Source organism: Protopterus annectens, chromosome 11.part0 (genome assembly GCF_019279795.1).
Source record: "Protopterus annectens isolate FY-2018-M chromosome 11.part0, PAN1.0, whole genome shotgun sequence".
NCBI lineage: Eukaryota > Metazoa > Chordata > Ceratodontiformes > Protopteridae > Protopterus > Protopterus annectens.
The window spans coordinates 1,375,624,857-1,375,639,008 of record NC_056745.1 but is presented as its reverse complement, the minus strand read 5'-3'; the positions used below and the strand labels follow the sequence as shown (position 1 = coordinate 1,375,639,008).

The 14,152-nt window shown below is 36.2% G+C and overlaps 1 protein-coding gene across 1 annotated transcript in view; it reads right to left on the bottom strand.

Annotated features, from left to right (window-relative positions):
• LOC122815075 overlaps positions 1 to 14,152 on the bottom strand; it is a 3,014,144-nt gene that overhangs the window by 1,101,016 nt on the left and 1,898,976 nt on the right. Inside the window, exons 91-92 of the mRNA XM_044087319.1 lie at positions 10,670 to 10,705; positions 2,160 to 2,216 (exon numbers count right to left, since the gene is read on the bottom strand). Coding sequence (XP_043943254.1) covers positions 2,160 to 2,216; positions 10,670 to 10,705 — 93 coding nt within the window. The remainder of the gene's footprint in view (positions 1 to 2,159; positions 2,217 to 10,669; positions 10,706 to 14,152) is intronic.

The window sequence follows — 14,152 nt, the reverse complement described above, 5'->3', positions numbered from 1 at the left end:
TAAAGCTAGCTATGAAAGCAAAATTGCTGCAGATTCTAAAGACAACCACAAGGCATTCTATAGTTATGTCAAGAATCTACATGGCAATTCTCAGATCTGCTCTGAGTTTCAGCACAATGGCAATACATATACAGAACCAACTGATATTGCCAACATATTGGCCAACAGGTACAGTGCAAATGTTACCCCCCTTTCACCCCCTAAAGAGCCTATAAAAATACCTGAGGAATGCCAAGTCCCTATTATCACAGCTTCACAGGTAAAAAATGTACTGTCCAAAGCCAAGAATACAGCTTCCATGGGACCTGATAATGTCCCTGGCTGTGTTCTACATGAATTACAAAGTGAACTGGCATCACATCAGAGCACCCTGTTCAATCACAGCCTCATTTCAGGCTTTGTTCCTACTGAATGGTGCACTGCTATGGTCATCCAACTCCACAAAGGGGGAGTGACTACAGACCCTGGGAACTACCACCCCATTAGCCTGACAAGTCTGATATGTAAGGCTATGCAGCACATCATCATGGACCTTATAAATAAGGACATAGGGAATCTCCAAACTCCGGACCCCACATACTTTGCGTTTGTGAAAGGTAGATCATGCTTGCTCAACATGATAGACTTCTTCGAGTCTGTCACCAGAGCTGTGGATGAGGGCAAGGTAGTTCACACAGCCTACCTAGATCTTGCCAAGGCCTTCAACACTATCCCTCACTCAGGAATCATAAATAGACTCACTAAACTAGGAATAAACCCCTGTGTCATAAAATGAGTTGCCAACTGGCTCACTGATGGAACCCACACTGTAAAAGTAGCAGACTTCAAATCTGACTACCGACCAGTTACAAGTGGTATCCCATAGGGATCGGTCTTAGGTCCTCTCCTGTTTGGCATCTACTTCTCTGAAGTTCAAGCCAACACAAAGGGACTCTGGCTGACAAAGTTCGCAGATGATTGTAAACTGGAAGCCATTATTGATTCTCCAACTGATGTAGACATTCTAGAGAAAGGCCTCACTGACACCAATGACTGCTGCCAGAACCATGGCCTTAAGCTCAATGCCAAAAAGTGTATTGTCATTCCCTTTGAGAAAAATTTGGTGCCCATGAACTACCACATAGGTGGTAGTCCACTAAACACCGAATGTGTGATAAGAGACCTGGGTACACAGGTTGATAGCAACCTTTTCTTTGATAACCACATTGCCACTGTAGTCAGAAAGTCCTTCTATGTGGCACATCTCATTACAAAAGGTTTCTCATCCAGGAAAAAAGACTTATTATAGAATACAATGCCTCATTTGGTATGTACCTCACTAGACACCTACAACAACTGGAAAAGCCATAAAAATACCTCACCAAGAGGATCTTAGGCCTTAGACGCATGCCCTATATGGACAGACTAAAAAAAACTCCAGCTATACTCTGTCTCTTATCGCCTACTTATAGGAGATCTCTACTTGACCTACAAAGCTATGCCTGACCTAGAGCTGCTAGATATGCTACACCTAAAGAAATCCCAATCCCTCCATGCCACATGCTCCAGGGACTTATACCTCATTACCACAATAAACAGAACATGCTGGAGGGACAGGTTCCTAACCCACAAACATCCCATACTCTGGAACAAACTTCCCATTCACGTCAAGCAGAGCACTTCACTGGCCCTCTTTAAGAGAAATCTTGACGAGTGGATGGGCAATAGGAGGTTCATTCTGGGGATCACTTCAGTGGCCTTACTTGACAGGGGCACTGGGAACTAACTTTGGGCGACATGATGCCATGGAATCTTCTTGGGCTAGACTTATATAGGCTCCAGGGCCGTTAGCCTAGTACACACCTATGAACCTATGATCCAATAAATTTGTTAAAAATTGTAGAAATTGTGCAGAACCTAAGATTACATCACAGCACATCACAGAACAATGCCACTTATAGAATCATTGCATTTATCCTCAGCTTTGACATAAAAGTAAAAGTAGAAGAAATATTAGCAAACAGATGTTTAGTAATGACACTTGATGTTGCAAAGGATTCTAAGCACATGGTCAGGGTAACAATGCCAGCAGTAATACATTTTCAATGCATCATCATTTTTACTCAAAGAATATATGTCCATGCTCTGTTCATGCTCATATATCCAAAAATTCTACTTACTGGTTCTCCTTTCCTCCCTTTGTATCCTTGAGGTCCTAAAATAGAGAGAGGGCTTCCCTATAAGAGAACAAACATTCAGTGTTACATATGAAGCATACTTACCAATTTTCTAAAAAGCAGTAACTTTTAAATATCTCATACAAATCAATATAGATCTTTTGACATTCATTAAGCCTAAATTCTACTGCTCAAGGCAACTCTGCAGATAATGCAACATGGAAGCATGCACAAGCATGCAGTAATATCTTATATATCCTAAAGTTATAATATAAAGATATAATTCTTCACTGTGGAAAACACAAAAATGGTATGCACTTTAATTCCATTAATGTTATCCATCTCTTGATTTGCTGTCTTTAGATTAGCCTTCTCTTTCTTGTATTAATTTCCAGACCTCCTTTTTTTGTAGTGTGTGTGTGTGTGTTATAAAGGTGGTCTGCACAATGACTGCCATATGCTAAATGACTGTTATCTATATTGTGGAGGGCTGCAAGCTAGCAAGATAACTTCCTCTTCTGGTGTTTACTTTAGGGCATCCCATTTGATGTTTAGTCCTCTGCATGTAGTACTTTTATTGAAACAGGTTGCACCTGGCCAATCATCCTTTGAACAATTTTGCAACCAAATATAGTTCAGTTGTAATTGCTGCTGTAGGTGTCTTAGGTATAAGCATGTTCAGTTACAGTGAATTTCTAATTTAAAAGTTGTCACAGTGATGACCACTTATATATGGGGAGGAGAGAGACACCAAATGGGTATGATATGTGAGGTGCCAAGTTCCCTTACTATAGCTTTGCCAGCACTGTTTGAGAACTGAATGTAAGCATTTGCTGTTATTCATTTACTACAATTATTTGGTAACATACTTAGTAGGTTTATTTACTCATTTTATTTGAACAGAGCAGGGACTTATATTCTAGTACAAATCGTAAGGATTTTAACAAACTACACAGGGTTGTGGCATCTGTAATGCTTATTATTTTTAAAATAGTCTACTCATATTCATAGATTTAGGTTTGATTGCCATAATGATGCTTTTTTCTTTAAATGAAAAGCTATTGTGAACTATTAATCTAAGATTCACATTTCTGTTACACAGGCTATGAACTCACTGTTCTATATTACTTCTGGCTCTGTCTTTTGGTTATTTATCATTACTTTATAGTTGTTAACAGTAAACGCTAGGATGAGTAAGGTTCCTAAGACTAATCTAACAAAGCACTTGTTTATTCCTGCTATAACATCATATGTTGTGGAGTAGATTTTGCTGTCATTAGCATACACAGAAATCCAATACTTATTTGTCACTGGAAGTGTCGAAAGCATAAGCTTGACAGAGCAGTTCCTAGGATAGAACCCTGTGGAAGGCTTCTCTGTATACATAACCACTCTGATAAATCACCTTTCCCCTGTACCTATGCTGCCTTCCTTTCAATCAGTTGCTTATTCAGCTAACCACATGGGTACTGACACCATTCCTGAACTTGTCAAGATCTCTAGCCTATGGCAGGTAACTTGCTGAAAGCCTTAGTTAATTTGAAAATAAACCACAGTCACTGAGATAAAACTATCTAGAGCTTTACCAGCTGGTCTACAAAGTCTATAAGACTGGTTAGGGTGGATCTGCCATGTACATATTCATGTTGGCAAATGTTGGAACAGTTCCATATACATTTTGTTGTTTCTAACAGTTCTACTTTACAGCTTTCGAAGACCTTATTTACAGTATCAAACAAGTCTGCAATTGTTTGCTATTTTGGTTTTCCTGTCCTTAAGTTGGAAATATAAACTATCTTTTCCAGCCTTCTGGTACTTTTCCAGTTTTTAAGTACTATACTATACTATACTGCTGTCCAAGCTGGTCAATTAAAAGAATTTCTTACCTTCTCAATGACAATATCTGATGCAGAGCTTGTATATCTGGGCTTTGAATAAGGCCCGCCTTCCTATTTGGGTTTACAAAGTCTGTAAGACTGGTTAGGGTGGATCTGCCATGTACATGTTCATGTTGGCAAATGTTGGAACAGTTCCACATACATTTTGTCTGTTTCTAACAGTTCTACTTTACAGCTTTCAAAGACCTTATTTACAGTATCAAACAAGACTGCAATTGTTTACTATTTTGGTTTTCTTGTCCTTAAGTTGGAAATATAAATGCTTTGTCTGAAACATTATTCTCTCTAATCAAATTTATTCTGATGTCCAGATCTGTCAAGGAAGGTAGTTTAACTGTTTCATTCAAGTTTTTTACTTGGTTTTGTCTTAATTCATAGTTTTGTGGTATATTATTTATACTAGCAGGATATTTCTTCAGCACTTGAAAGGTGTGGGTGTGCTCTTTCTTTCCCATAATCAGTCAAGTTTCATTTTCTACCAGGGCACTAACCTTTATTTGGTTTATAATCCTCTTTTAGGTCTGGTTCAATTAGGTTCAATTATTTAACTGCATTAAACAGATGTTTTTAACATGTTGCACATCTGAATTCTATCCTGTCGTGAACATTCACTGTTACAAGTGAGCCAGCATTACATTTTCAATTACGTTCTCAAAAATCTATCTCACTATGATTGTATATTATTGTCAAAGATGAAACTGCTTTTATAATAGGAATATCAAAGGCAATTGTTATTGTTAAAGAAGAAACTGCTTTTATAGGAGGAATACCAAAGACAATTTTATTTTTATTTTATTTATTTTACATTTGTTGACCGGGCTAGTCTAGCTGGACATATATCCATTTTCAGTAGAGGCCCGGGGAGAAAAGCTCCAAAATACAGGCAGTAAGCAAACATTTACAATACAAAAGACAATAGCAATCCAAAGTACAAAATGATACAATGGTAAGCATGAGTAATACTAAAGCAATAAAAGAGAAAAACAGACACAGACTAGTTAACCTAAAAAATTTTGATTAACAACTATAATTGAAACAGCTGGTTAAAAACAGAAATTTCAGGTAAGCAGGAAAGTAGTTAAGAGTAATAAAAAGTGGCAATTGTTATTGTTAAAGAAGAAACTGCTTTTATAGGAGGAATACCAAAGACGATTATACTATGATCAGGATCATGACTTCTAACTCCTTGATATTGTTAATTAGACTGAACAAATTAGTTAATACTAAGTCTAATTTGTTACTACCTTTATTAGGAAAGTTAAACAGCTGACAAAATCTATTCTTTAGGATGATGTCTAGGAATTCAGATGCAGTGCTTCCCAGTCAGTCAGATAGCCATCAGACAAATAGCAGCCAATGGTGGCTCACTCATTTTGGAGAAATGTGGGAGTCCTGTTGACTGCTGATACCTAGAGGAGTCTGAGGCATATGACATACAGAACTATGAGCCATGGTGATGCCACACTGCATAAGGTCAGGTGAAATAGTACATTTGTTTATGTGTCTCCCTCAGAAGCAGTGATAACCAACATCACAGCTGCTTTGTGGGGAGGATATGCAAAGGGACTTAGGTGCTGCCCTATGCACTACAATAGCCTAGTTGTGGATCCTGACTCTTATATCTTGTAGCAGTGGATGAGCCACTGATCTTTCCCCCAAACTCTTGCCTTGGTCAGATGAAGAATGGACCAAGCTCTCACTTTTGGAAAGAACAAAGTGATCTGTAGGGAGCTAGTGAGCTGCAAGGGTAGAAAAAGGTAAGACAGTCGAATAGCCAAAGAATGCACATGATGAAGATTTGTACTGGGTGTTGTATAGCAGCAAGATATTTTTGCTTTTGCACGAATACATAACTTTGTCATTTCAACTACCTATATTTCATATTCTGTGTGGTAAACTGAGCCTTCTTTGAATAATGGTTTGGGGATCAATAACTACTAATTATCAGTATGACCGCAAGTATATTTTATGTGCATTTTGTATGAAGGTTATGTTTCTGTTATATATGTTTTCCAATACTCCCTCATACTCCATCCTTTATTCTACCCTGATTGTCACTGCCTACTTAGAATACAGTTAGTCCATTGTACTGGCTATTCACTAGGTTCTCCAACAGTTTCTACTTGGATGGTTTGTATGGCATAGTAGAGTTCTCAACTGACTAGTTCAGTTAATTTATAATTCTGATCTGAACTAAACCTTTTAACGGTTAAAGAGTAATACAAGAGATAACCTGCAGTGTTATATAACCAATCCATTTTCTAGGATTATATATTGCAGCTGTGTTTCTTCCCTCCAACTAACTCACATCCATTGTTAATTATATCATCAGGCCAGCATGCTCCTACTGCCCTTTTATGGCAATAAAATACTTGTTGGTGTGCATATTTTCCGCTCTAGATCTGACGTTGTTAGAAAAAGACTGTCTTCATGTAATTCTCTGATACTTTCTACTTGACACAAGGTCCTGTCACTGTCATGACCCTGCTTAATCCTTCCACACCCCTTCTGTCAACAGTACCCTGCACAGGACTCTCTGACTCCTGCATTTACTTGTACTATTCTCTGACTATTTTCTCTACTCCACAAGTCAGGCTACTACAACGCATGTAAATATGTATATACTATGCCTCACTTTACAATCTTCTCTTTACTAAATTAAACCTCACTCTACTATTTTCTCTTTACTAAATTAAACCTCACTTTACTATTTTCTTGTCTTCATATGTCTTTACTAATACTAGAGTCAGCTTTTTCCTACCTCTCTGTATGAAGAAGAAGAAGGAAAAAACACACACTCATAGCAAGTTTATATTTTTCTATGTATTTTTAACAGGGTATTTTTTCCTTTTACCATGTATGTTTTCTTACTATATTTACAAATACGTCTGAGTATGTCAGTATTCTACATTTTTTTATGTTTCCCACTTTATTCATAAATACTCCTGTGGTTCATTTTGTGTTATTATAATTATGTCTATGTTCTGGAGCTTTTCTCCTCAAGTCTCCACTGAAAATGGACTATTTTGACTCAGTTGGAACAACCTGGTTAATAAATGTCAAATAAAATAAAATAATAAATAAAATAATGACTTTCTAATAAATAATGCATGTCTCATTTGTGGTACGCTGCAGCAGTGATGATTTTTCCACAAGTGAACTCCAGAATTGGCTCTCCAACTTTTTGAGTTCTCTGACATCCTTGCATCTTACTTACTGTGGCTTAGCTGCATTCCTGCCTTTTCTTCCTCAGCAGTGACACTGCTCTACATTTAAATTCTTTGTCATCAGTAACACAATTCCTACAGTACATCAGAAAAACCTTTGGCCTCCACACTCCAGTACAAGATCAGTTATCTTTTGTCTTATAGTAATCGGGTCCTTGCAATCAATTTTAGCTTACACCCTTCTAAATCCGGGTCTATATTATAACATTGAAATCTACAAAGATCGAATGTTATAATATCGAACCCTAAACACCAAAATCCGCAAACATTGAACAGTCAGAATAGCGATTTTTTTTCCCAGAGAAAAAAATCGCTATTCCGAGAAACATACACACAACACAAACACACACAAAAAACAGCAATCCACACACATACACTTAAAATCCTACACCTAAACCTAAACTAAACTTTACATACACTACTAGCTCTTACCTTAACCCAAACCTAACCCTAAGATCTGTCACCATCGCACACTCACCTCACCCACACCCTAACCCTAACTCACCTAACCCGCCCTCTAACCCTAACCTACACACAACCGCACACTTACCTGATCCGCACCCTAACCCTAACTCACTTAACCCGCCCCTAACCCTAACCTACACACAATCGCACACTTACCTGACCCGCACCCTAACCCTAACGTCTACACAACCACACAATTACTTGACCCGCTCCCTAACCCTAACCCTAACCTACACACAATCGCACACTTACCTGAACCCGACCCATAACGTTCCAACATATCGAACGCTGAAAACAGCGAAGCCACAGCAATGGCCCACCGAATTCTTTCCCTGGGAAAGAATTTGGTGTCCTGCACCTTCGCTGTTTTCAGCATTTGACAAATCTGGTTCTATATTATAGCATTCGAACTTTATAAAATTCAATGTTATAATATAGACCCCTAAATCCTGCATACTGTTTGTCTTCAGTCTGGTAATGTTGTAAATCAAGAGGTTACTTTCTTGATTTTTTAAATGTTAATAAACTGACTGTATCACCCTTTATCTCAGTTGTATTTTGGGGTTATTGTATCCCGGAAAAAGCCGCACAATTGCAGATACTGGTATTGTGATTTTTTTTGGCTACTGGTATTGTGATTTTTTTTGGCTAAGACTAGGCTGATTTGTTACTACTAGATTCTCAGTTCAATAAATTGTTTTATTTTTATGATGCGTAGTTTTGCATCACATTGACTGCCATATACTGAATAATCACTGTCTATGATACAAAGGGCTGCAATGTAAAAAGTTAACTTTGATATTATTACTTTATATTAGCCTTCTTCTTCTCTTAATAATTTCTGGACTTCCCACTCATTGTTTAGTCCTTTGGGTATAGTGCTTTTATTCAAAGAGGATACTGCTGTTTGCGACTTCAGAACAATTTTGGAACCAATTACAGTCTATGTGTAATTGCAAATGCTGCTCTCTTGGTTTTAGTGCAGGTACAGATGTGATACATGTTTTAATTGCCATGAAGTCGATGTTCTGTACAACCCTCCACCTCTGTTTCAGCTGCTATGAATCTCCTTTCTACTGGGTGACTTTAGTGATATTGAGAACACTATTGTAAAAATGCTCTTGAAGCACAAAATTATCCTTTATTCAACTAATAATCAGCCCCATGAACTCCAACTGCATTGTTTTCAGCCATTCTCTCTTAGACTGGTTCCTAATAAATACACTGACTACACTTTCAGGGCACGGGTTTTGCCTCCAAGTTTCAGTAATCACTGGATTATCTCATTCTATCTATTGTCCAAAAATGTGAAGCACCATTATTATATACATTTCATTCAAACCACTGTTGATGTTGGTAGCCTTTCACCCAAATTTTACAAAATATTCAACACTTTTATATCAACTCCCTTCCAACACATCATAAATGCATCATTACATTTTGAAACTCTCCCTGGAAATGTGCTAGTATCCCCGTGAAAAAAAAAACAAAAAAACAAAAAAAGGCAGCACTCATGAAGCAAATTCATATAAACTAATCTCAATCTCCCAGCTTAAGTCTAAAAGATATATGAAAGATCTGTAACAATTGATGTTAATTGCTCTGGCTTTCTGTGGAAGAAGCAACATGTTTTATATGACCACCATAAATGTCATTGTTTCTCTTGCCAATTACATGTTTTCAAATATGGAAAAATTAAACTGACTGGTACTGTAATCATTGGTTTATTATAGGTTCATTGTTTCATAGGTAAGTACTAGGCAATCAATCTGCAGATCATTACAAGCCTAGGCAATAGCCAATATTCAAAATATCCATCCAGCTTCAAGGAAGGCAAAACATAATAGAATGAGGAAGGATTTGAAGCTTCTCATTTAATTATCTCGCTCTAACATGAAAGAGGAAAAGGTGCTAACCTACTTGAGATAGTGGAAGCGTCCTCCAGAGGTGAGGGCTATGTCAGTTTTGAATCTATCGTGCTAATGATAATGTGTTTTATTTATCTGTTAAAGAAGGTTTAGTTCCTTTGACCAGCCATTTAAAGTAGCATTTGCACTGTGAAGGAACAGAAGATCACAGAGAGTTTAAGCTTTCATGGTTCAAAAGGCTAAATACAGATCTGCACAGAACAGTTTATGAGACTGAGTACAGATAGAGGGCTCTCAGTCTGTCCTGAGAACTAAGATATTTAAGGCTATGGATTATTTACTTATGAATCTCTGAGGTCCTGTTAACTAAGATTTTTAATGCCACTGATATTTTTTGTTATGCATCTGAGATGTCTCAAGGACTAGGTCAATGGAAAGAATATGAAGACAGAACACAGTGAATTTGTATAGTGACCAGTCAATACTTAGCGCAAGTCCATGTACTTCTTACTTCCCGAAGACCTCCCCCAACTTTCTCAGGATAAGAGATCATAAGCCTTCTCCAAATAATAATAATAATAATAATAATAATAATAATAATAATAATAATAATAATAAATAAAAATAAAAAAAATGGATTAGCAAAGTCCCACAATGCCTTACACAAGTGCACAAACTTAATGAAGTTCTCTACTGTCAAATAACCTCGGAAAATCCACACATAATTCTTCTGACTTTATAAGTACAGCTATGACCCAAAGACTTCCTTACAAAACTCTGACAAACATTTCCATTACATCACATCCTGAGATCACCCTCATCCACAAACAGTGAATTATTTAACCTACAGAAAATGATGTGCAGTTTTCTCCAATATCAAAGATGCATATTGTAGTAAAATGTATATATTTCTACTTTAATTATATTGTCACATTTTTAACCAAAACATCAGCAGTCCTTTTGGTACATGATAGTGTTTTTTTTTCTTTTTTTGATAAGCAAAACAAGCCAGCAGTCATGGTAAAAAGATAACAAACAAGTGAAAGTCGTCATACCATTTCTCCTTTTAATCCCGTAAAGCCTATATCACCCTGAAATGAGAATATATTTAAATAGTAAAACTTTTTCATAATTAGCAAAAAAAAGTTAGACTTGTTAACATTTTGAGATCATACAGGTATTGATGTATTCAGTGGACTCATAAGGAAGAATATTTCTCTCAAAGAAATTATTTCCTGTTAGCTTGAAGTAACTGGTGGAGCAATTCTATATTAAAATATACATTTTGAAAAAAAAAACAGAATCCGATGGCAAATATATTAAGTTTTAGGTGTGTTAACATTCAGAAAGCTTACCAAGGTAGTTGAACAGCATCATCTAGATGTGAAATAGTTTCTGACACCAAATGCTAACACATAATAGAAACAACTTCTAGAAATTCTGTAAAATATGTAATGATTTTTTTTTTAATTCCTGCCATTGCTGTATAGGACAAAACTCAAGAGTTCTTCAAAAATATCACAGGAATTTCAGAAAATACTTCATTTAGATTTTTACCAGATTTGGTTGTTGCACTCACACTGGAATTCTGAATATGGACATTGCTAACAAAAACTTTGTTCTTAACTACCTATTTGGCTGTTATTTCATTAAGGGTGATGATGTCTTATTTACTCTATCATCTGTTTCGTATCCTAGGTCTGTCACTTCCCCTCTTCCTGTATATGAGCTGAAGAGAACTGCTCTGATTGTCCGGATGCAAGAGTCCTATTCAGGATCAAAGGTCAAATGAACTATTTCATGCTGGTAACTTTGATGAACTTCTGACTGATGTCAATGATATTTTATTAATTTCTGTTCTCTGATAAGGATCCTTCCACAGAAGTCGCTATCCAGTTGTAAATCAGAATTTTGGATCAACATTCAGCAAGCACATCTCTAAAGCTATGAAAGATATATTTTAAAAGTATTGCTGGTCATTGATTTGGTTATATTTTCTTTTTTTTTAGTCTTCAGGACTTTTAATTGAACATTAAGTAGTGTGAGGTTACCGAGAGCTCCACTAAGTGGACATCTGTCACTAACAGGGATTTATTTCCAGGAATCTAGATGGGTGCATTAAGGGATGTGTTCACAGATGGAATTCCACAAAGTAAGGCAGGAAATGGACCCATTGTTTAATTGACAAACTGGTAAAACATATATATATATATATATATATATATATATATATATATATATATATATATATATATATATATATATATATATATATATATATATTACACCAGCAGTTGAGTTAAGAGCAAATCATTTATTTTTTGTATCTTCTCCTTAGAATTCTGCTACATGGAAAGACTGTCAATTACCCCACTTTTTTACTTAGTCTTATAACTTCCATATAAGAAGAACTGAGGGGAAATGAATAATATTGCACCAAATCTGGTTGTAGGAATTATCACTAGACTTCTTGCCTAGTCAGATTATATTTTTCTTACTTTCAAAACACCCTTTAACCTCTTTCAGAGGTGTTAGTATTCATGAAAACAATAAATTCTACAGTTATAAGTATATACATTGAACAAAGACATCTAATTCATGCTTTTCCTTCGCTCTTTGCATTCAATATTGTTTTCATTTCAATACTGGCTAGAACTGTAAATGTGTCAAAAGGTCTAGGTGATTATTTTTAAAGTCCCAATATGTATATTAATAAAAAAGATATTTGATAACTTTGCAGATGGCATTATTTCAGATACTTATAGGTAGCTCAACATTTAATTGGGGTGTTCAGTGTTCTTACCAGCCCCTTATATGGACAACACATTATAACTGTATAAATAATTCATATATTCAGATGCATGGAAATATGGTTCTGCTATGAAATGTCAAGTTCCACTACAATGAGGAATCAAAATGTCAAAAAATGATGCCCAAACATAGATGGGCAAAATAATTAACTTGAAGAGCTTTTTGGAGGAGGGCAAGCCCCCATCTATCCCTCAATATTGGGAGCACTCCCCACCTCCAAACTTAAATATTTCAACCCCACAGTCACACCACCTCAAAAAAGGGAAAACATCTCTCCAAACAAGTGAATCATTGCTGGTGCACACTTAGAACATTGATGCTGCACATTTAGAACTTTGCTGTTGCACACTTAGAACATTGTTGCTGCACCCTTAGAACATTGCTGTTGCACACTTAGAACATTGCTGCTGCACACTTAGAACATTGCTGTTGCACACTTAGAACATTGCTGTTGCACACTTAGAACATTGCTGCTGCACACTTAGAACATTGCTGTTGCACACTTAGAACATTGCTGCTGCACACTTAGAACATTGCTGTTGCACACTTAGAACATTGCTGCTGCACACTTAGAACATTGCTGTTGCACACTTAGAACATTGCTGCTGCACACTTAGAAATAACACCAGCAGTGATTTGCTATGGGAAACAATAGTTAATGCTGTGCTCTTTGGCTTTTTATTTTTTCAGGCTACTGGCACTCAATGAACTGCACCTTAACCACCTGTAGAGGAGGCCTTAAATATACCTTACTGTCTAGTTAATCATTACAAAAATGACCCCGTTCTCCTTACCAGTAGGTTATTTTCTCAAATCCTTCAGAATTATCAGAAATGTTATCAGAAACAAGGGCATCTACCCTAATAGCGAGGCATTTTTGGCACTATCATTTATTTGCTCTCTTAAGCAGTGTTAAGCAAGTTAGACAAAAACAGACAGGCATAGCTCTTGTCCTTCAACTGGCATTAAATAAACGTCAGCATAACTGTTCACATGACCTCTAATCAATTGTTAGGTATTTCAAAACTGTCTTCTCTTTGAGTTTTCACTGGGATTATCATCAGGGTTCTGTAATATCCTAGTTTTATGCTAGGACATACATATGGAAACTATTATACAATCCTTACTACATTCTAAACCTAACCTTGTCTTTGCTAATAATTATCTTGCTTCGGTATTAACAGGATAGGATATGATTGGTTTAGTTGATGCTGGTAATATGATGGGTCGACCAGTTTTAAATGTACTACATTTTGATGAAGATGTATATTTTTACTTTTAAGAATTATAGTTACAGTATCAAAAAGGAAGTAGAGAAGCAAATTGTCAAACTGGATAAAGAGAGAGAAAATAAAATAAACATTTTTGAAGTCCTATGATCTTTATAAAACTATTTATAATTAAACATATCAACAAAACTGGTCTGCAAAAGGTACACAAGTTAATGTTTAGCATAATACTTATTTTACTCCCTTAAGTTTATCGATAAAACTTTTGTCGTGCAAAGACTCGTTGTTCAAAAGTTTGTTTGGAGTGAGCAGATCTTGATCATTTCCTCTGATATGGTCGTGTATCAGACTAGAACACGTGGAACATGATTCATCTTGTCATTTAACTGGTAACTTGTATGAATAATGATTCATGAGACACTTGTGCTTATCAGAAAGTTTTCATTCTGGAACGGACAAGAATCAGAAAGACATAACTGACATTATGGTCATAACTGA